This window comes from Sminthopsis crassicaudata, chromosome 2, assembly GCF_048593235.1.
Source record: "Sminthopsis crassicaudata isolate SCR6 chromosome 2, ASM4859323v1, whole genome shotgun sequence".
Lineage (NCBI taxonomy): Eukaryota > Metazoa > Chordata > Mammalia > Dasyuromorphia > Dasyuridae > Sminthopsis > Sminthopsis crassicaudata.
Genome location: NC_133618.1, coordinates 264,531,161 through 264,553,424, shown reverse-complemented (window position 1 = coordinate 264,553,424; position 22,264 = coordinate 264,531,161). Strand labels below are relative to the sequence as shown.

The 22,264-nt window shown below is 33.8% G+C and overlaps 1 protein-coding gene across 1 annotated transcript in view; it reads left to right on the top strand.

The window, feature by feature from the left end:
* The first annotated feature begins 1,087 nt into the window (after window positions 1-1,087).
* The window catches only part of AQR (aquarius intron-binding spliceosomal factor), a 95,071-nt gene continuing 73,894 nt past the window's right edge, over window positions 1,088-22,264 (top strand). Inside the window, exons 1-7 of the mRNA XM_074289208.1 lie at window positions 1,088-1,285; window positions 7,448-7,504; window positions 8,902-8,942; window positions 15,081-15,116; window positions 19,055-19,175; window positions 20,927-21,067; window positions 21,407-21,475. Coding sequence (XP_074145309.1) covers window positions 1,211-1,285; window positions 7,448-7,504; window positions 8,902-8,942; window positions 15,081-15,116; window positions 19,055-19,175; window positions 20,927-21,067; window positions 21,407-21,475 — 540 coding nt within the window. The 5' untranslated portion in view covers window positions 1,088-1,210. The remainder of the gene's footprint in view (window positions 1,286-7,447; window positions 7,505-8,901; window positions 8,943-15,080; window positions 15,117-19,054; window positions 19,176-20,926; window positions 21,068-21,406; window positions 21,476-22,264) is intronic.

Genomic DNA, 22,264 nt, shown 5'->3' with positions numbered 1-22,264 from the left:
CCACTTTGGAGCCTGGGACTATCCAGATGCCAGATCTCAAAACAAACATACTACAATCTTTTTCCCATTCCCTGCTCCCTTCCCCCTCACTCTCCCCCCCCAAGTTTTCCATATCCTTCTTAATTCTACAAAAACAAACAAACAAAAAAAAACCCAATCAACCAAACACAAATAAAAACTTCAAAAACTTTTTTCAATATGCTTAAATTTTCTTCATCTCTATCTAACTGGGGAAGAGGGAAATTTAAAGATGTCTGGAAGTTTATAGGATTGCAGATTTATATTATAAATTTTTATCTTAAATTTAGGTTTGAAAGAGATTTTAGAGGTAATTTGATCCATTTCCTGCCATTTACAGATGAGGAAATTGAGACTGAAGCTTCTAGTGGTTTGTCCAAAGTGAACAGGCAAAGCAGAAATTTGACCATGGTCAGCCTAGTCGAGTAGTTATAGGGACATAGATTTCATGCTAGAAGGAATCTTAGAGGTCATTTTATTCTACTTCATTTTACAGCTGAGAAAATCTATTCCCAGAGATTAGGTCAAATATGTGGCAAATCAGATAAAGTCCAGAGCATAAAGCACATTAAGAGTTAGGTCCTGTGACAAAGCGCTTAGCTGCCCTAGGGAATGCCTCTGCATTCAGAACTTTCCCAAGTAGTTTAAATACTTTATTTAAATAGTATTTAAAAAGTATCATGTTGCATCTCCATGTCTCCATCTGGATTACATCAGTCTTCCTGAAGACTCCAGTGATCCCTAGGGACTTGGGAAAGGTAGGTCACCCATTGCTACAGAATGGGCAAGTGAGATGGCTGGGTCAACTTGCTCCCTTCATCACAGCTTGTCTGCATCTCACTGCCTTGTCTTCCTCAACATCACCAAAAGTAAAGAAAAATCAGCCTTTGCCCTCTGTGCTTTCTCTTAGTCTGCCGGCAGGGGGCAGTATAGAAAGAGTAATCTTCTTCATTTCTTGCTTCTCTATCCCAGAGTATTCTATGACCACCTCCGTTCGTTCTACTCCGCGGGAAACTTATAACCCCAGGCTCCTCTCTCTCTCTTCCTGAAAGTGACGATTTCCGCTCCAGATGGGATCCCGGAAGTGCTGGCAGTTCTTCGCCGGTGTGTGTGGAGAGAGATCTCTGGGGCGAGCCAGGGGCCTGCGCTTGTCTCCCGCTGCTTTTAGGGTTGGATCTAGGGCCGACCGACCATGGCGACTCCAGCGCCGCCCAAGAAGATCCTGGCGCCCACGGTGTCCCAGATCAACGCCGAGTTCGTAACCCAGGTGAATGCGGTGGGGTTCGGAGGAATGGGGAGATAGAAGTCTAAGGAGAGTGCGGAGGGGGCGGACGTGGGCGGGGGGGGGGAGAGAACCGGGGGTCTTTAGGAGATGGGGCTGGGGCAAGAGGGCGGTACAGTGCTGGGAGGCTTCTCCATTCCTTTTTTGGGGAACAAATTCTAGTTCAGCTTTCTTGTCCATCCAGAAAACTGCTAGGAGGTTTTTTTTTTTTTATGATTGTTTGTTTTTTAAACCTAGAAAGGGAAAGTGAGGCAGGAGGAAAGTTGGAAGCTTTCAGTTAGCCGGAGCTGGGAAGTTTACTTAAATAGCACACTTCTTGAGGATGGGAGTGGCATTTGTGTGTTTCCTGTGATTGATGGGAGAGGAGGATGGAAAGAGAGTGGAAGACTTAAAGAAATTGTTATAGAATAATCCAACAGGAATCAAGTGTTTATTAGAATTCTAGAAAGGAAGTACAGTGATGGATGGAAGAGATTTAGGAGGTGGGATCTTCGGGGCTTGGAAGGTGATCATAAGAGGATCATAAGGAAAACCGGGAGGAGTCAAAGATGCATGAACGTTACATGAATGCTACTGTTACTGATAAATGTTGGAGTAACAGACACAAGTGCAGGCAATTGAAAGCAGTTATAAACCAGTATTTATGAAGCACTTGCAGTATGTCAGGCACTCTTTTAGTCCTTGATGGACACTGGGACTCTGGAAAATACTCAAGATCGTTTTCTTTGAATAAAGGGTCCAAAAGAGAGAAATAACTTAGTAAAAAACTTTTATTAAGTGCGTGTTACGTGACAAGTGCATGTATGGATCCATGCAAACCTGTCATCAGTCTATAAAAAACCTTTCATACGAATAAAATAACTTGTAGGATCATAGATTTTGGGCTAGAAAGCACTTTTGTAAACTTTAAAACCTCATCTAAAAACCAGTGGTATATGTATCTTAATCTTGTTTTCCTGGTGAAATGATAAATTCTTTTTTTTTTTTTTTAATTTATTTATTTAGAACTTTTCCCCCCACAGTATATATGCATGAATAATTTTTTTAATAACATTATCCCTTGTATTCATTTTTCCAAATTATTCCCCCCCTCCCTCCATTCCCTCCCCCCATGACAGGCAATCCCATGCATTTTACATGTGTTACAATATAACCTAGATACAATATATGTGTGTAAATACCATTTTCTTGTTGCACATTAAATATTAGATTCCGAAGGTATAAGTAACCTGGGTAGATAGACAGTAGTGCTAACAATTTACATTCACTTCCCAGTGTTCCTTCTCTGAGTATAGTTCTTTCTGTCCATCATTGATCAACTGGAAGTGAGTTGGATCTTCTTTATGTTGAAGATTTCCACTTCCATCAGCATACATCCTCATACACTATTGTTGTTGAAGTGTACAGTGATCTCCTGGTTCTGCTCATTTCACTCAGCAACAGTTGATGTAAGTCTCTCCAGGCCTCTCTGTATTCCTCCTGTTGGTCATTTCTTACAGAGCAATAATATTCCATAACCTTCATATACCATAATTTACCCAACCATTCTCCAATTGATGGACATTCATTCATCTTCCAGTTTCTAGCTACAACAAAAAGAGCTGCCACAAACATTTTGGCACATACAGGTCCCTTTCCACTCTTTAGTATTTCTTTGGGATATAAGCCCAATAGCAGCAATGCTGGATCAAAGGGTATGCACAGTTTGATAACTCTTTGGGCATAGTTCCAAATCGCTCTCCAGAATGGCTGGATTCTTTCACAACTCCACCAACAATGCATCAGTGTCCCAGTTTTCCCACATCCCCTCCAACATTCGAAATGATAAATTCTTAAAGAGTAGGGATGTTACTTTATACATCTTTAGTTATTGGTAGTGGACTAGTCTCTGTTTTACAAGTGAATAAATTGAACCCCAGAGAGAAGTTGATAAAATGGATTTTCCTCTCTTCTTTCTAGATATGGGAGACTCTGAGGGTGAAGTATTGAACCTTCTTATGCATAAACTTGAAAAGTATGAAGCAGTGTGATGGACCAAGTCAGGAGACCTGGATATGAGGCAGATTATTTAACTCTTCCCCTTCCTTGATTTCTCTTGCCTGCCTTCAATTCACAGGATTTTTGTGAAGAGCAAATGAAATTAATCTTTATTATATTATTTTGAAAAGTATAAGATTATATGTATTCTTATCTCTCCCCCCACCCCCTTGCTGGGGTTAAGTGACTTGTCCAGGGTCACACAGCTAGGAAGTATTAAGTGTCTAATACCAGATTTGAACTCGGGTCCTCCTGAATTCAGGGCTGGTGCTCTATCCACTGCACCACCTAGCTGCCCCTATGTTATAGTATTCAAAACAGGAGTAGTCCATAAATATAGATTGTCGAATCAGGAGGCCCTCTGATGGGTTTCAAATGTATAAGGTACTATTCCCACCTTCAGAAATTTATAATCTCATATGGTAGACAGGGATAAGATACATGGTTTTTAATGGTGATTTAAAATTTACAGAGTACTTTACGTTCTTATTTTATCTTCATAACAACTTTGAGCTAGACTTTGCAGAATTAAATGTTTCAGATGAGGACATTGAATTTCAGATTAAATGACTTGCTCATGACTCCATAGTAAATGTGCAAGTTGGGATATTTTTATGTAAAAGAAGTGCTGTATTCTAAGTCTTGAGGACCTAATTTCAAATTCTAACTGACATATATTACCTTTGTGTCTCTGGGCATGTGATTCGGCTTACTTTGTGCTGAAGAAGTTCTCTAATTGATAAATTTAGTGGTTGGTGAGTAAATTCTTAAAACAAGAGTAGTTCATCATAGTTATTCATATTTGTAAATACATGTGAAATAAATAAATGAATTAAAAGTCATTTATTGTTTAATATGTAACAAAGTTGTGCTAAATCCTGGGACACAGAGAAAGAAAGGGAAAGCAGGTCTTACTCTCATGAAGTTTACCATATATTTGGGAGAAAACACATATGGGAGGGTCAGTTGAGGTGTAAATGGAAAAGCTCAATGGTCTTCAGGGTACATTGGGACCTTTTCTATAAGAGGGGGAGCAAGCCTTTATTAAGTTCCAACTATGTGCAGGTGCTAAAATCTTTTAAAAATATGGTATGTTATGTTCTGTCTGTCCAAGTTCAAAGGAGGGAGATTGAGTTGGGCTGCCAGAGCAGAGGGTATTTTCATGGAAATTACTAGAATTTTAGCCAAGCCCGAAGGATGTACAGGATTTCAACTGGTAGGGATAGGGGAAAGGATATTTCAATTGTAGGTAATGTATGATCCATTGACACAGTTATAAAAAAAAAACCTCAAGGATGTATTCTGGAAATTGAATAATCTAGTTTGGCTGGAGGACAGAATATATTAAGGTGAAAAATATGAATGATGTTGGAAAAATAGTTTTGAGCCACATTGTAGAGAAACTTGTCCGTGGAATCATGAACATTTTTTGTTCATAGTACTTAAGTAACAGGTATGTCCTGAACTGTGTGTTAACAGTGCTTTCCACCTTTGAGGTAGCAAAATGCTGTATCCTTCTTCACCTGGACATAACTCAATATACTTCTTTTTTCTTGCTTCCATTTTTATTTATTTGCCCTTCTACTTTTCTCCAAATTGCCTTTTATTTTGTATATATTTCATTCTTATGTGTTTATAATTATGGCTCTTTTAATAGAATGTAAGCTTCTTGAGGGCAAAGATTGATTAATTTTGTCTTTATGTCTCCAGTTCCTAGTACATAGTAGGCATTAAGAAATTCTTGATTATTTGATTCCACTATTTGAATCTTTGTTTTTTTCTCAAGTTTACATTCTGATGAGAAGATATGTATGGAGAGGGGGAGGATAAGCTTTTATATTGTGCCTACACTGGGTCAGGCATTGTGCTAAATGCTTTAAAAATATAATTTCATTTGTTCCTGACAGCAACTCTGTGAAGTCAGTGCTCTTATGATTTTCATTTTACAGTGGAGGAAACTTGAGGCAAATAGGTTAAATGACTTGCTCAGCCTCACCTAAGAAGTTGTGTCTCAGGCCAGATTTGAGCTTAGGTCTTTGTACTATTTACTGGGATACCATGGGGCATGTAGAGCAGGGACTGTGATGAAAAATAGTTTTGATTCAGGGAGATAGAGGGATTTTGAGTGGAATAGCCAGTTGTCATTTCCTTTTCAGCAGCAATGGTAACATTGACTTATTCCTGGTTCAGAGTAAGAGGAATGTGAGGCAGATGATAAAAAATGCCCATTTTGAGTAGACTCTGGAGTTATGAAACATGGCTTTGAGCTGCCTAGTTAGAGTAGATGTTAGATATATAGATGTTGGTTGTTCACCCACCAATCACCATAGCTCAGGTTCAGGATGGACTGCCTAAGAGTATGTTTATTCTCCTATGATGACAGGAGTATTAATATTTGGAGGTCAGGATTTGAAAGTTCTTTTTCTGGTGGAAAGGAGAGGAAGGATATTGACACTGATGTGTAGAATTGATAGAAGAGAAGACCAGAAAGAGACTAAGAAAAATTCAGACACTATTGTAGACTATTATAACCTAACAAGAAGTTATTATTTACGAGGGTTAGGGAATGGAAATATATGATGGATGCAAGAGGTTTTTTAAAAATTTTTTTTGAATAAAAAAAATTTACTTTCCCTATTTCCCTTCTCCATTGGAAAAGAGTAAAGAAAAACAAAAGCCTTGTAATATATATGAATAATCAAATAAAACAAATTACTACGTATGACGTGACCAAAAATTGTATGGCTCATTGCAAGATATATTTTGGAAGCAGAATCATTGTAATGTGGCAAGTAACATATGTGATATAAGGAAGATAGGAAGGAATCATAAGTGACTAGTTTTGAGGAGGATAACTCCAATCGTAGGACTCAAGAGAAGCAGAAAAAAGTAAAAGGGATCTTGAGAACTGTATTTCTGTTGTGGATATACATTAAGACTACATGTATAATTTGATTTTAAGTATATAACTACAAAAAAGGGAAGTAGAAATGGAAAGGGGATAGTGTAAGAAAAAGGGGAAAAGGGAGATAAAAAGAGGGAAACCACATCCAACAAAGAGGCAAAGAAAACCTATCATATCTAAGGGAAATTAGAGAGGGGGAGAAACATTGTGTGAACCTTACTTCCATCAGAATTGGCTCAAAGAGAAAATAATTAACATATTAATTTTACAGAAAATTCTTTCTCACCTCATTAAAAAGAGGGAAAGAAAAAAGGAAAAGGAAAAGAGCAATCAGGAAAGGGAATAAGAAAGGGAAAGGGATTTAAAGGGAGGAGGGAGAGATATTAAAGAGGGAGGGCTGCATGATGCAAGTGGGTCTCATAAGTTTAATACTGGGCAAGGGGTTCGGTGGGGGTAAGGGAAAAAAGCATAATCAGGGGATATCATGATGGCAGGAAATACAGAATTAGTAATTTTAACTGTAAATGTGAATGGGATGAATTCTTCCATTAAGCGGAGGTGGATAGCAGACTGGATCAAAAGTCAGAACTCTACAATATGGTATTTACAGGAAACACATTTAAAGCAGGGAGATACTTTCAGAGTAAAGGCAAAAGGCTGGAGCAGAATCTATTTTGCTTCAAGTGAAGTCCAAAAAGCAGGGATAGCCATTCTTATCTCAGATCAAGCAAAAGCAAAAATTGATTTAATCAAAAGAGATAAGGAAGGAAACTATATCTTGCTAAAGGGTAGCGTAGACAATGAAGCCATATCAATACTAAACATATATGTACCAAGTGGTATAGCATCTAACTTCCTAAAGGAGAAGTTAAGAGAGTTGCAAGAAGAAATAGACAGCAAAACTATAATAGTGGGAGATCTCAACCTTGCAGTCTCAGAATTAGATAAATCAAACCACAAAACAAATAAGAAAGAAATTAAAGAGGTAAATCAAATATTAGGAAAATTAGGTATGATAGATCTTTGGAGAAAACTGAATGGTGACAGAAAGGAAAATAGTGAGTTGAGCAGGAGGAGAAAGTTTTGGAAAAAAAAAAAGATAATGGATTTGATTTTAGACCTAAATTATTTTAGAGGTCTTTTACAATTAAAGAAATTATTTTATTATATGATAATAACTGTATTTGTTTTATTTACATTTCTAGTTAGCATGTAAGTACTGGGCTCCACATGTCAAGAATAAATCTCCCTTTGATTCAAAGGTAAGCATTTTTGGTTTGTGTCACAAATTTTCTAGATAATGTAAAACTTTGGGCTCCTATTTTTGTAAATTAGTTAGTCTTAGCTAACTTTAAACATATGTTTATGTATTTAAATAACTTGAGATTTTAAACCAGTGAGGAAGGACTTCCTAATTGGAAGGATCTGAGGAAAACCAGTTTCAATGAAGGGATGGAGGGTTAAAATAGAGACTGCTATGTAATAGTGCTATAATTCTTCATTGTGCGGCTGAATGAGAGTAACCTAAACTCAGTTCAGTTTGAGAGAGAGGCCAAAGAATGAATTCCTAAAGATATTTGAAAAAAATATTGGAATTTTATTTTTAAAATACTCTTTAAATAGATAAGTATTGACTGCCTTGACATAATTTAGATTGTACATATGACTTCAGTGAAATTTTTCCTGTTATTACAGAAATGCCCAAATAGCATCGTTAAAACCAGAGAGTGGAAGATTTAACTCCTAGATCACTTTGATAACATCAATACTATTTTAATCACTAGTTTTAGAAAGGTGGAAGAAATGTAATATTCCCCTAGTTGATATATACTGTTTTTATTTTGGTTGAAATTTGATGTAAAGTATCAACAGTAGATTCCCCAAGTTCCATGTCGACTAGGCAAAACTTGAAGGAAGGACAAACTTTCCCCAGAAATCAAAATATGTCACAGTGTATTGAGGATGTAGCACTTTTGATCAGAACTTAAAGACTGCCACATGCATTTCAGTTATTCTAAATTGATAACTGGAGATGATGACTGGAAAGAATGCTTTCCAGGTGCACTAAGTGAAGAGCTTCAAGTGTCTTTGAATATTTTAACAAATATTATCCATAAATGAAATGAATTGCTTCTGTTAGTCATTACATTTTTGGGTCTGAATTCTGAAATATTTATGAATTTTGGGGTTGGAAAACTCTATTAAATATTTTAAAGCATCTTGTTACTTGTTTTTCCAAAATATGACATGTTTTGCTTTGCTTTTTTAACACTATTGTAAATATTTTTTATTTAATCAAATAAAGGTTGCACTTTTACTTAGTTTGACTTAATACAAAACTTTGGTGCACCTATAACTGTTCTTAGCTACTTAACATATTTTTACTTTTCAAAGAGTTTGTAAATGAGATTTAGCTGTACAACCTGTATTTGGTCTAATACTATATTTTATCCTGCAGTTTTATATTAACTTGTTCTTTTACTTCACATGCATTGTAAAATGTTGGTTTAAAATGATTATACATTGTTTCTAAAACATTGTCTTAAGTAATCTAAGGAGTTGAAAACTACTAACTAAATAAAACGATTATCTGAAAAATGAATAGAATCTATCCAAATAACTTTGATTCAATATTGCTTATTTTGATCTTTGGTAATAGGTCATTGAAGCTATATATGAAAAAGAGATTGTCAGATCAAGGTAAGTGATATATACATATTTTTTTCATGTTTTTGTTTTCTTGTTTTTTGTTTTCATGTTTAGGACTGACTGATTTTTTTTTTTTTTTTTTCTGTGTCTTCCTAGTATAGCATATATTATGGAAGTAATTGGGCTAGAAGGGTAACCCGAACTGTCTAAAGACTCATAATAGTCATACCTATCTTTTTCCATCCAGTGTCTGGTTTAGGTTGTTTCAACACAATTTTATTTGGGTTTTTTTCCTTGCAAGTTCCCTGGAACTAAGCAGATGGAACTAATTTTCAGAGTTCATAGACTCATGAGTTGGGAAGGAGAGTGTTGAAAGATCTTTTAGTCCTGCTTTAGAAATAATTGTTTATTGATCAGTTGACTTTGGTGATTTTTGTCTACATTCTTCACAGATGGCCTAAAAAGTTGGGATAGTGGTGAATGACTATCTTCTAGGTATCTTCACATTACTTAAGTACTGTCATAGTACTTGAGTTATATATCTGCTATCCCTTGATCTTGCTACATGACCAACCTCATTCCAATCATACATATTTTGGATTGTTTCATTTATATATTTCTCCCTGCATATTCAAAGGCAATAGGAAACATTTTTTTACATAATACCTCATCATCTCTTCTTCCATTATATTAAACATGATAAAAAAAGGCCATTGTGAAATAATTGCAATTTTTGTGCCAACATCTGTAGCAGGTTGTAAGGAGACAGACATCTTACAAAGGATCCAATAAAAATCCTCCAAATTAGATCAACATGTATTTTAATACAATAACATCAATGTAAAAGTTGATATAAAGGAGAATGATCAAAAATAAATTGAAGCATGGTACAGTATCAAGAAGTTATATGCATATACAAAAATAATATGTAAATTGATATGCATATTTGTATGATTTATACATTTATCCTTCTCATCAATACTTTTTTCAGGAAGAGAATTGGGAAATCACTGGTTATCATGTGTTCCAAATAATGTTTTAAAAGGGGTGAAAGAGGGAAGAAATTGATCATTTGAATTGATCTGTGATTTTACTAAGGAACTTTATTGACCAATTAAGACAAATATATCTTTTGCAATTAATGGATTTGGATAGTTGCTTTGGGGCACTAAGAAGTTAAGGTTCAGGGTTTGAACCCTGGTTTTCCTGGTTTCATGGCTAGCTCTCTTTCCACTACATCATATTTAAAAAAAAAAATACACACACACACACACACACACTTATTTATCTTTCCCCTAATTACATGTTAGAACAATTTTTAAGCTTTTCTCTTCCTTCCTCTTCCTTCCCTTACCTCTCCCTGACATGGAAGCAATCAGATATAGGTTATACATATGGGATACTGTAAAACACTTCCGTGTTAGTCATTTTGTATAAGAAGATTACACTAAAGAATGGAAGAAAATGAAAAGAACATACTTCAGTCTGTTTTTCTTTGGAAGTGGATAGCATGTTTCATCATTAGTTCTTTGGGATTATCTTGGATCATTGTATTGCTCAGAATAGCTGAGTCACTTACAGTTCTTCATTATACAATATTGCTATTACTCTCTACAGTATTCTCTTGGTTTTGCTCATTCTATTTTTGCATCCATTTACATCCTGCTCATCCTTGATGAGTTATCTTAATAGCCAAGAAGTGATGATTGCTGATAGGGAAGTCCTTTTTGAACCCCAGCTACTTATGGACATTTAGACCTTTTATTTTGTTAGAATCATGCTCAAAATTCACACCAAGTTAGAAGAAAAGATAAAAGATGAAAAGATATACTATGCAATTAAGGTTACTCTTTTATTAAAATAGCCCTTCATACAAAGCTCCTCATGCTGAAAAATAGACAAAAGAATAAATCTTCCCTCCCTCCCCCCCCAGGCTGGGGATAAGTGACTTGCCCAGGGTCACACAGCTAGGAAGTGTTAAGTGTCTGAGATCAGATTTGAACTTGGGTCCTCCTGAATTCAGGGCTGGTGCTCTATTCCTGCGCTACCTAGCTGCCCCAAAAGAATAAATCTTGATGTGAATCAGCAGTGGTTTTTTTTTTTTTTTTTTGTTATCATCATCACTATTTTCTACTAAAGTATATTATCAATTCCCATAGTGAAGAGACCAAAGTTACTCATTCCATTGAAAACTTAATTTTGTCAAATTAAGATACATAGCAGGCAATGTTTACAATATGAAATCATTTGCAAAGTCCTATGCAAGAAAGTGGTGCAAGATTATGGGCGGCATCTTACAGAACATTGAAAAGCAGTGGAGGAAAAAATAAGTTTTCAGATAATTTTTGTTCATAGATCAGAAAAATTAACTTATTCCAAGAGTGTTTAATTAAAGCTGGAAGGAGAACAAGAAGCAGAATAAAAATAGAAAAAATGTCAGCATTTTTATAGTAAAGCATACTTTTGTCATTATTGACAGTGAAACCATTACATTTGCTTTGTGGTGCAATGGATAAATTTTTGGGCCTGGATTCAGGAAGAGCCAAGTTCAGATTTAGTCTCAGACATTTACTAGTTACTCTGGGCAAGTCATTTCATGTGTTTTCCTCAATTTTCTTAACTGTACCTCAGAGTTATTGTGGGATTATAAATGAGAAAGTAACCATAAAGTGCTTAGCATAATACCTGGCACATAGTAAGTGCTATTATTATTATTATTATTATTGTTTTTTATATTTGGAACCTTAACAGCTTCTTACTTTGTGAAGAAATGGAAATGGTGGTGCATAAAATGAAGACAGGAAGAGCATCTAGATCAAGAAGTATTCACAGAGGAAGAGGGATATGCTAGATTTAATGCAATTTTGAGGGCATACATAGAGATCAGTCTTAAGATAGCTGTAAGAAGGGAGGGTACCAACAATTGGTATTACTGAAAAAAAGGCAGTCAAGAGGACATCAATAACTGTCAACCCTAATTTTTTTTACTTCTACAAAATTTTAATGAAAAAAATATATATACGTGTGTGTGTGTGTGTGTGTGTGTGTGTGTGTGTGTGTGTGTGTGTTGCAGATATATTTCGTGGAAATAAGACAAAAATAGGCAGGCTTTCACAAATATTATTCTCACTCAGACTATATACTCACTTTTTTTGGGCTATCTTTTGGAAAATACTTTGAATCAAGAGAAGAAATAAATTTTAGTGATTTTTTTTTTTGGGGGGGGGGATGTAAAATTTTGGTTTTAAGATTCCTTTTGTTAGTGTGTAAATAACAAAAAGAATGAAAAGCCAACAATGTTTTTTAAGCAGTGAATACTTTGCTATGTTATTTGTAACAGCTGAAGGGAGTGACTGTCCTTTGTTAGGCTCACTGAGATTTATAATGGCAATCCCAAAAGCTATTTCCTCACCCTTTAAAAATTTTCAAACACTTAAAGAAAAACTGATGTGATTGTATTCTACCCCAAAATCCGAAAGTTCAGAAGCTAAGAAACATTCTACCACATTTCAGCTACAAAGTCTATTAAAACATTTAAATGGCCATTTTTGAGTCAAGTGCCTAAGGTAGCTATTTTCCTGAACAGTGATTTGGGAGTCATGGATAGTGTGGGAATAGTTTGATGTAAGATTTATTAACTTGTTTCTAGTTTGTAATAATGCAAAATTCATTGTCATAAAATACTCTTAATATTTAAGTAGAAGCATTAAATACTTTAATACTTTTAAGGCAGAGTTCCTGTTGTATATTAAAAATGTGTTGTGATTAATATTTGTATTGGTATCTAATTAAAAGTTATAGGAAAATTTTATCACTTTTGACTACAATAGTTGCCTGCTATAGTATAGTCTTGAAAATAGGATAGTTTACCAATTCATAACAATTTTCTTTCAGTCTTTTCTATATTATTAGGAAATACATTAGTAGTATATAGTTAGTTCTTTTCATTGTTTTGGTTTAAATGATTACTACAAAGTAGTAATTTATAAGTTTGCACTTTAAGAAAAACATTTGGTTTAGAGATTCCTACTCTTCCCCCCTCCCCCCACCCCCCCCACCCTCCTACTCCGGGTTCTCACTACCTTGAGTAGGAAACATTGAAAAGTGATCTGAAATAGTAGTGAAGAAGCAGTGACGACCACATATTACTATTTTGCATTTTATAGTTATCCTCTCTTCATGTATTCAGAAGAAATAGATTTGGTTGAAAAAAGGTGATTTAAATAATAGAGCCAGTTATTTTAGCTTCATTCCTACTTTCTAAAGATACTAAATTAGATTCAGTCTCATGTAGACACTCCTTTTTTTGAAATTGTTGTAGAGAAGGTTGGGTTCCCATAGACCATTATAAACATGTAGAATCTTTATAAAAGATTTTATAAAGCTTTTGTAATCTTTTCTATGCTAATTTCACATAAAAATGGATGTTATTTACTATGCACAATTCTGAAAAGTGATTACAAATTACAAGAGCAACTTAACAGTATAAAAATTTTAGCTAGTCTAAGGGGAAAAGGCTATAAGTATGGGGAAATAATAAAAAGTGATCCAATAAGAATTTACTGTGTATTCTTAAATACAGTGTTCTGGATTAGAGAGAAACAGATTTAATAATATGATATTATTTAGTATTAAGAGATTATAAAGTGAAGTTTTAAAGTCAAATTCAGTAAAGAACAACTCCTCCCATTTTTATATTTAAAAAAACAAACAAACAATGATTTCACCTTTTCCCCAAGCAATGCCTTCGCTGAATTTTTTTTTTTTTCTCTCTTTTTTCTTATAGCACTTGGTACTAAGCTTACACACCTTGGCCATTGGATAAATGTTGATGGACTATGAAATAAAATGTCCATGTGAAACATCTAGAGATGCTGAATGTCATTTGGTATTATACCTGGTGAATGGCTTATATAGCTCTGGAAGCTAGTCTCTTGCTTTCTCTTTACACTTTTACAAACTGAAAGCCTTTACCATTTCACGCTCTTGTGGTATTTCACACTTTTGTGGTATTATACATTCATAATGCCTACACATTTAATTTTTTAAATGGGAGAATTTTATCCAGTGGCAATATTCTGATCTAGTTGCTTTGTTATCATTATAGAAAATGATAAAACAAAATTAGTGGATATTTGAACTAGCTTTTGAAAATGAACATTTTTTGAAGATGAACATCTGTTCTTATCTAGTTAAATAATCTTTTGAAATAACACTGTATTAAAAAAAAAAATCTGATGATTCCCGTTTTTTTTTTTTTTTCTCTTTTCCCTCAGCATAATTGCATGTTTCCTTGGTTTTGTAGAGAACATAAAGCTCAAGAAATAGCAATAAATGTGAGAATATCTTCTTAAAAGTTGTCTATGTAGTTTGACCTTGTGTGTGTATTGCCCTAAAACAAAAGTCGTTTTGAACCCTCTGATATTGAAACCTTTTCATTTTTTATTTTGATTTTGAACTTAATTATCAAAAACATAGACATGTCATTATAGAGGCTTATATAAAAAAAGAGGCTTATATAAGAAATTGAACTTCTGTTATATACTGTTTGTTTACATATGTTAAATTCTCTGGGAAGTAACAAGCACTTCTATTTGTTTATATTCTCTTCTGTCCTCTTTGTTTTCTTTTATGAATTAAAATTTTGTTGATGTTTTTAATTGTCAGTCACTACTCACTAACCTACCTTAGTCCCTTCTTGAATAGAGAAACTCTTCCTTGAAATAAATGCATTGTATTAATCATATTTGAAAATGCATATCCCAAGCTGCATTTTGAATCTTATTTTCTCTTGACTTCTCTTGCATCCATTATCCATAACTTTCTGTGAAATCTCCCTAAATTATTTCTCAGCCACTTAAGATTGATTACTTACTAGGTGATGAGTGTTAATGAAACTTTATTATTGATGTGTATTTTCCCACTATGTCTTTGATTTGCCATCAGCAAAATACAACAAAAAGTTGTATTTATGAATCGTAGTGTAGAGTGTATTGTAAAAATGCTTGGAAGTTTAATAAACTAGCCTTTGTAAATTTTATGGGCAAAATGTACAGGAAAAATGATGCTTCTTTATAAAGCTAAAGATTTGAAAAGTGCAGATACAGTAGTGACTTTGAAATATTGGTGGAAGAGCCAGAAGAGAAAAGTAATTTATCACAATTTACAAACTATATTTTTATCTTTTAGGTTTGCCATTCGGAAAATAATGCTTCTGGAATTTAGGTAAGTTAAAAGGTCTTATTAAAATGTTTCTGTTAAGGGTAAAAGAACTGATATACTTGTCCTTCTATAATAACTGATTTTTTCAAAGCCAAAGGTCCTGTGAAACAGGAAAGAATTTGAAAATACAGAAGATTCAAAGTTTTAGAATTAGGTTATTTGGAATATGTCAGTGCTCACTTTTACATGCTTAAGATGATTCCCCATCCTCAGTTAAACCTGCATTGTGAGCTCTTTTTCTGGTAGTTATTATAATGGACAGTGTTGAACCAGTCATGTTTTCTCACTTTGGTCTTCTACTGACCAGTGACCTATTTTTACAAGAACTTGTCTGTCAGTAGTATAATTTATGACCATGGAACAGAATTCTCTCTCTTTCTCTCTCTCTCTCTCTCTCTCTCTCTCTCTCTCTCTCTCTCTCTCTCTCTTTTTTTTTTTTTTTTTTTGGGCTGAGGCAATTCGGGTTAAGTGACTTGCCCAGGGTCACACAGCTAGGAAGTGTTACGTGTCTGAGATCATATTTGAATTCAAGTCCTCCTGACTTCAGGGCTGGTGCGATATCCATTGTATCACCTAGCTGCACCCAGAATTTTTCTCTAAATAAAACTTAACTGGGAAGTTTAGGGATTGAATATATAATCGTTGACAACATTAGCAGCATTTTCTTCATAAGCAGACTGAACAAAAAATTACATAGTTGTTTAGATCACAGATGTAGGTTTTCTATTTGGTGGTAGAAGTTTGGGAGTGTAGGATGAGTCTTTAGGGTCCAAGAAGTAGAAGCAAAGTGTTCTGGTCAAGCAGGTATTAGATGTTAGTGTGTCAAAAGTCAGGTGTTCTAGAATAGATGGGCTAGTATAAACATCCAGAAACTAGAACTTTAACAGGAAGAAAAGAAAGCAGTCAAGATGGTATGCCAGCCCAGGAACTTTGTGTGTAGGCGAGGCCCAGTATTCAAGTATAGCCACCCTGAGGCTAACATGTTACAGGGTTAGAGAGAAGGCACACATTATAACAGGAGCCATCTAGAAAAAGAATTAAGTTTTATTTACCAAGGACTGTCTAGTTGAAGCTATGTTATCAGGTTAAAATTTTTTTTAAAAGAAGCTATGCCATATACATAAGACAAAAAAGAGGATTGTTTGTGAAACTGATTCCATTTCATATATGCTTCTTTATTATTTTTATTTTTTAATTTATTTTCATTTATTTATCTATTTAGTTATTCATTCATTCATTTTATCTATTTATTTATTTTTTCATTCATTCATTCATTTATTTAGCTAAGGCATTTTGGGGTTAAGTGACTTGCCCAGGGTCACACAGCTAGTTAGTGTTAAGTGTGAGACCAGATTTGAACTCGGGTCCTCCTGACTTTAGGATAGTGCTTTATTCACTGCACCACCTAGCTGCCCCTATGCTTCTTTTTTAAAGAACTATGAAACTTTGGTATTTAAGAGTAAGTACCACTAGCAGTTTATTTAAAATGCTGGCATTATAAATAAAACTATTCAATTACCTAGAAAAAAAATAAAGAAGTTTGTAATAAATTCTGTGTGTTGCTTTTAAGACCATCTTCATTCAATTTGGTTTCCTTCTGAACTTCTAAAAAATGTTACAGTGACTTTTTTTGGGAATATCACTATTTCTAATTATCTTCTTTTGTACCACCCTCCTCGTTATAAAAAAACACCAGCAAATTTTTGTAACAAATAAGCACAGTTAACAAAGCAAAATAAATCCAGATAGTGGTTTTGTCCAAAAATGTTTGTCTCTGCATGTTATACCTGTTACTTCTGTTAGGAGATTGGTAACATTCATTATAAGTTTTTTGGAGCTGTAATTGGTCATTGCCGTGGTTAGAGTTCTTAAGTCTTTCAAAATTGTTTTTCTTCACAATATTACTCCTAGTATAAACTGTTTTCCTAAGTTTTCTTTCTTTCCCCTGCCTTTGTTTGTTACTACCCAAAATTCTTGAAATCATCTCTTATAGCACAGTCACATTACATTATATTCATGTATTCATCCATTCCTCAGTTGTTTAAAATGAATCTAAGACACTAGATTTAGTGTCTTTTCCCCTTCTTTTAATCTCTTCCTTCAGGATCCTGAAATTTGTTTTGCTTGTGATAATTCGATTGCCAGTATTGTCTTCCATCAGTATAATACCTTCATCCCTTTTCTTGCTTTTTCTCTGTTAAGTATAATGTATTTCTCTTCTAGATTCAGCGTGTGTGTGTAACTCTGAGTCTTATGTCCATTTTAGGTAGGTGGGAAGGCCATTTGCCTCCCCCCCCACCCTTTTCTATGATTTTATACCCTGCTCATGCATTCAGATTAAAATTTAAAGACAAAGAAAATAAAATGCAAAAATTGGTTGAAGATACAAACTATTTTTCTTCTTTCTCACTCTGGTTTTCTTAAATAATATTTTATCCCCCCCCCCCTTTTTTTTTTCTGATAATGGATGCTTTATTTACTCTAATAAAAGCTAGTAAATATAAAATGAAATTTCTCAAAGTACCATGAGCTTTTCAATATTGAACATTCTTTGTATACTACTGAATAATGTAGTATAATTTTGTCAAATATTCATTTATATGGGAGGGGTGATATATTTTTATTATAGGGTTGCCTGTAGAGAGAAGGAATTGCTTCTTTACTGCTCATGTTTTTTATATTTGGTGCAGAACTTTCATTGTTGTCACTAAAAGAGAAAAACCCAGGCAAGCATGTTTGTAGTATCAAGGGAAGATACAGAAAAATACATTTTGAAAAGCATGGCTATCCAGAAATATGTAGAAATAATCTGCTCTATATACTTTAATTGCCTTCAAAACACCATCATTTTCCTCAAAATTTTAAGGGTATTTGATTTTATTGGCATGGGTACTTGGTTTTCTTCTCTCCAAATGACTGGTAATGACCTTCTCTGAACTTAGCCATACTGGTTTTTGGAAGATTGGAATACAGTCTTTAGCTAATTTCATATCTGAAGTTATTATAGCTTAATAGGTCCTGTGTGACCTTTGGCTTGTCTAATATTGCATTTGAGAACTTGTGGTCATTCCTTTGCTAAAAAGAGGTTTCAAAATTGGACTTGAGTTTTATAGATGTTTATGATGATAGCACACATCTTTTTAGCTTTTAAAGCTTTATAAAGTATTATTCTTATTATACCTTTATATGATGAGTTTTTACAAGTATTATTTTTCTTTATAGATGAGAAAATGTAGAATAATAATAGATGTTCATAGCAAACCATTAAGAAAAGACAAATTATGTTTAGTATTTTGTTTTTGAGGTTAGAGAATTATTACGTATCTTAAAAGTTTTTAAAATTTTAAAAAAAGCTTTAGCTTAGAGATATGACTTTCCATTTTCTACAGATATAACAATGTGAAAGGTCTTTATCTGGAGATTCTGGAGAGATGACATTTGACTATACTGATAGCTCCTCAAAAAAAAATCTATTTGTGACAATCAGAGCAAACATTTGTTTTACACTCAAGATACTGTGCTAAGTTCCTATATTTCAGCTATGACTTTCCACTAAAATTCTCATAAGAACAGCCAGTGATTTCACAACCCCTTTTGGTTAAGTATCTAATTTTTATTCAGTGAAGGAAACTAGATGAGATTTCCTGTGGCCTATTGGTCATGATAGTTAATGTGTGCCACTCTCCATTGTATCTTCCAAGATGAGTTTTCTGCTGTCTCTTCTGCGTAATCTAATCTAATCTATATCTTCTATGAATAAGTTTGCAGCAGCAACAGTGATATAGATTAAGGTAACTTTGTGAACTGTTCTTAGATCATAAATATGGATTTTCAGAATGCTTTCAGGGAGACATGGATAATTATGCTTTTTTGGGTGAATGACACATTACTGTGGGTGGTAGCAACTAATAAAATATTCTGTGCTTTTTCACTCTCAACAGCCAGTACCTTGAAAATTACCTGTGGATAAATTATTCCGCAGAGGTGTCCAGCAAGGCCTATTTAATGTCAATCTGCTGTATGGTGAATGAGAAGTTCAGAGAAAATGTCCCTGCGTGGGAGGTAACAGATTTGAATTACTTGACTTATTTGAGTTTGACTTTGATCTAGGAGCTGTAGCTTCACATTGTGCCAACTTAACCTGTTGAAAAGTAGCAGAACTTTTAATTTGACAATAAACAGTGCCTGTCTGCACAGTACTTGCTGCAGTGGCAGAGGTAGCTCTGATAGTTATTTGAAAGGTTGTTTCTATGGCAGTTTATTTTTTCTTTCAACTGTTCTCACAGTAAAATTACTTCCTAAATTTAAAAATTATTCATGTATGATTATTCTGTGTTTGACACAAAAAAATGACATAGATTGTGAAGCTTTTGATTTCTGGTGAAAGCTAAGCACAGTTTACAAATACAAATAGATGTTTCTTGAAATGAAATGGTAATTTCATTTCTGTCAGTTTCTTTTTTATCCTACCTGGGGAAATGCATTTGTAGCTTTAACGTGAACAGAGTGGTTGTTGAGATTGTGTCATGGTTAAACTTCATGCTATGACTTCAGTTATGAAATTTTATTCCTGACATGGGATAGTTTCCTTTTTTACCTTATGAACTGAAACTTCTCACTGTTATTGCTTCTTAGAGCCCATGTGGCATTAGAGAGTCCAAACTAATTTCCTATGAAAGTTCCTAGATTTGAAAATTATGAAATGATAAGAATATTTTCTCCAGGCTTCAAAAGAGTCAACTCAACTCCACAGTTTTGCTTCTTTTAGATGTGTGTATATGTTTCACAAAAGTATGGTAGAAAGAGAAAATAATTATTTCTGAAGAGATTTATGTCCATTTGTTCTACAGTTGCCATTCCATTCCATAAGGAATTTTCAGAGATAGAGAAGTTTTAATTCCCTAGAGATAACCAGGAAACATTTAGTTCTTGTATGAAAATTCAGCAACCATTTGTAAAAGCTAAGGTTTTGTGAACTGTAGTCTCAGAGATTCATTAAGTGATTGCAGATCTGGGCCAGATTAGAGATACTGACTAATTGGAAGGGTGGATATTTTGGCCTATCAGTAAATATTTAATATTTGTTAAGTACTTAGCTCCTTAAAAAAGTATAAAGAATTAGATTGACTCAAAAGTACTTAATGAAGAATTTCATTGTAAATATTGTAGCTTTTTGTGGTTCTTTGAATGAATGAAAAACATTTATTAAGCACTTACTATGTGTGGGGGGAGGGAAGGCAGAAGGAGGTCGCAAGGGAGAGAGGATCCTCCCCCAAGCACTATGCTAACACTAATATTACAAATTCAAACAAACAATACAGTCCTTGCTCTCAAAGAAAACGTCCTAATGGGGAAAGCAACATATATAAGGAATGGTGGTGAGGGAGAAGTGTTTTGGATAGGGAAATCAGAGAAATGATGATTGGAGTCTTAGATGATTGAATGTCCTTCCTAGGAATTATGGTATCCTTTTGGTTATTGTTCTTAACAGTTAGGGTTGGAAAATGTTTGGGGTGGGACATAGGAAAGGTATAGGTGCAGCAACATGAACTAAAGATAGCCTGAAAGGGGGGGGGGGGGGTTAAGCCTAGGGCTTCTTAAACTTTTCCCTTGGAAAAAAGACTAAAATAATTATGGATAAGGGTGATAGAAAATAAAACTAAAAGAATGAATTGTACCAGCCTTTTCCTATAGGTATAGTTTTTCAAAATCTCTTATGTTTGTATGTACTGTCATGTCTTCTTTATTTCTAGAAGATAAAATGTAGTTTTGAATAAATTAACTCAAAATGAATTTATTTTTTTACTTTTTAGATTTTTAAGAAGAAACCAGAACACTTCCCTTTCTTTTTCAAGTGCATCTTGGAATCAGTACTTATTGAAAATGAAGATGAATTTTCTCTACAGGAACAGACAATCTTATTACTCTTTCTTGATCATTGCTTCAATAGCTTGGTAATTTTAGCTTTATTTAGAGGTTTTCCCCCAAACTTTCTCTTCCTCATGGTAAGGTTTAGAGAAAATCAAAAGTATAGTCAAGTTTCTGATGGTAACAGGATCAGGAAAATCAATAGTTAATACCGAATTTTGAATTTCAGTTTCCTTAACCCAAACCTGCAAGAAAAAAAAAACAACTAGATTTTAATTTCATCTTTTCTTTTTTCCTTTGAAATTCTATTATGCTATCTCTCTGAATATTAGTCTATTGATATTTTTCCTTAAAGATAGATGTATGCAAATTTAAGGGAAAAATTTCGTTTTGCTTATAACTTGTTTCTTTGATACCTTGAATAGGAAGTAGATCTGATCCGGAGTCAAGTACAACAGCTTATCTCTCTGCCAATGTGGTTGGGTCTACAACCTGTGAGTAATAATGCCATTTCAAAAACATAGATATTTATGTTTCCTAACTTGTCTAGATGTAAAAATTTTTGATAATAATACTAATGATAGCTAATACTTATATAACATTTGAAGGTTTGCAAACATATATATGTTATGTCACTTAATCTTTGGGGACTAATTTTTATCCCCATAATATAGAGATGCAAATTGAATCAGAGAGAGGTTAAGTTACTTATCGAAGAACACATAGCTAATAAGTAACTGATGTGAGACTTGAACACATCCTGAGTAATTGGTCACTGACTCACGTAGGTAAAAGTTCTTGCCCTCCTTAAAAATGTATCTATTTATTACTACAATTTTCTTTCTTGCTTTTTTCTGTCTTCAAAGTATTAACTTAGTATTTTTATTGACTTAGAATTTTTAAATAGTATAGCATAAGTTTTGCTTTATTAATTGAGGTAAAATGAAACTTTCTATTCAGTTCTTAAAAGATAGTTGCATAAATATAAAACATTATTATCGTATTTGCACCAAGGGCATTAGACCAGTTTAAAAACTTAAATCTTTTTGTTTATCTCAATTGTATTATGCAATCCAATTTTTTTTCTGACATCTTATAAAACAATGTTTTTTAATAATGTGTGATATGCATATTATTCCTATAATAATTTAACATAATTGTCTAGATATGTATTATACCAAATCCAAATTTAGAAATGAGAACTAGATTTAATTACTGATCTTATTTAGATTTTTTTTATTAGAAAAGGCAATTTCATAACAAAGAAATGTGTTCTGAATGTC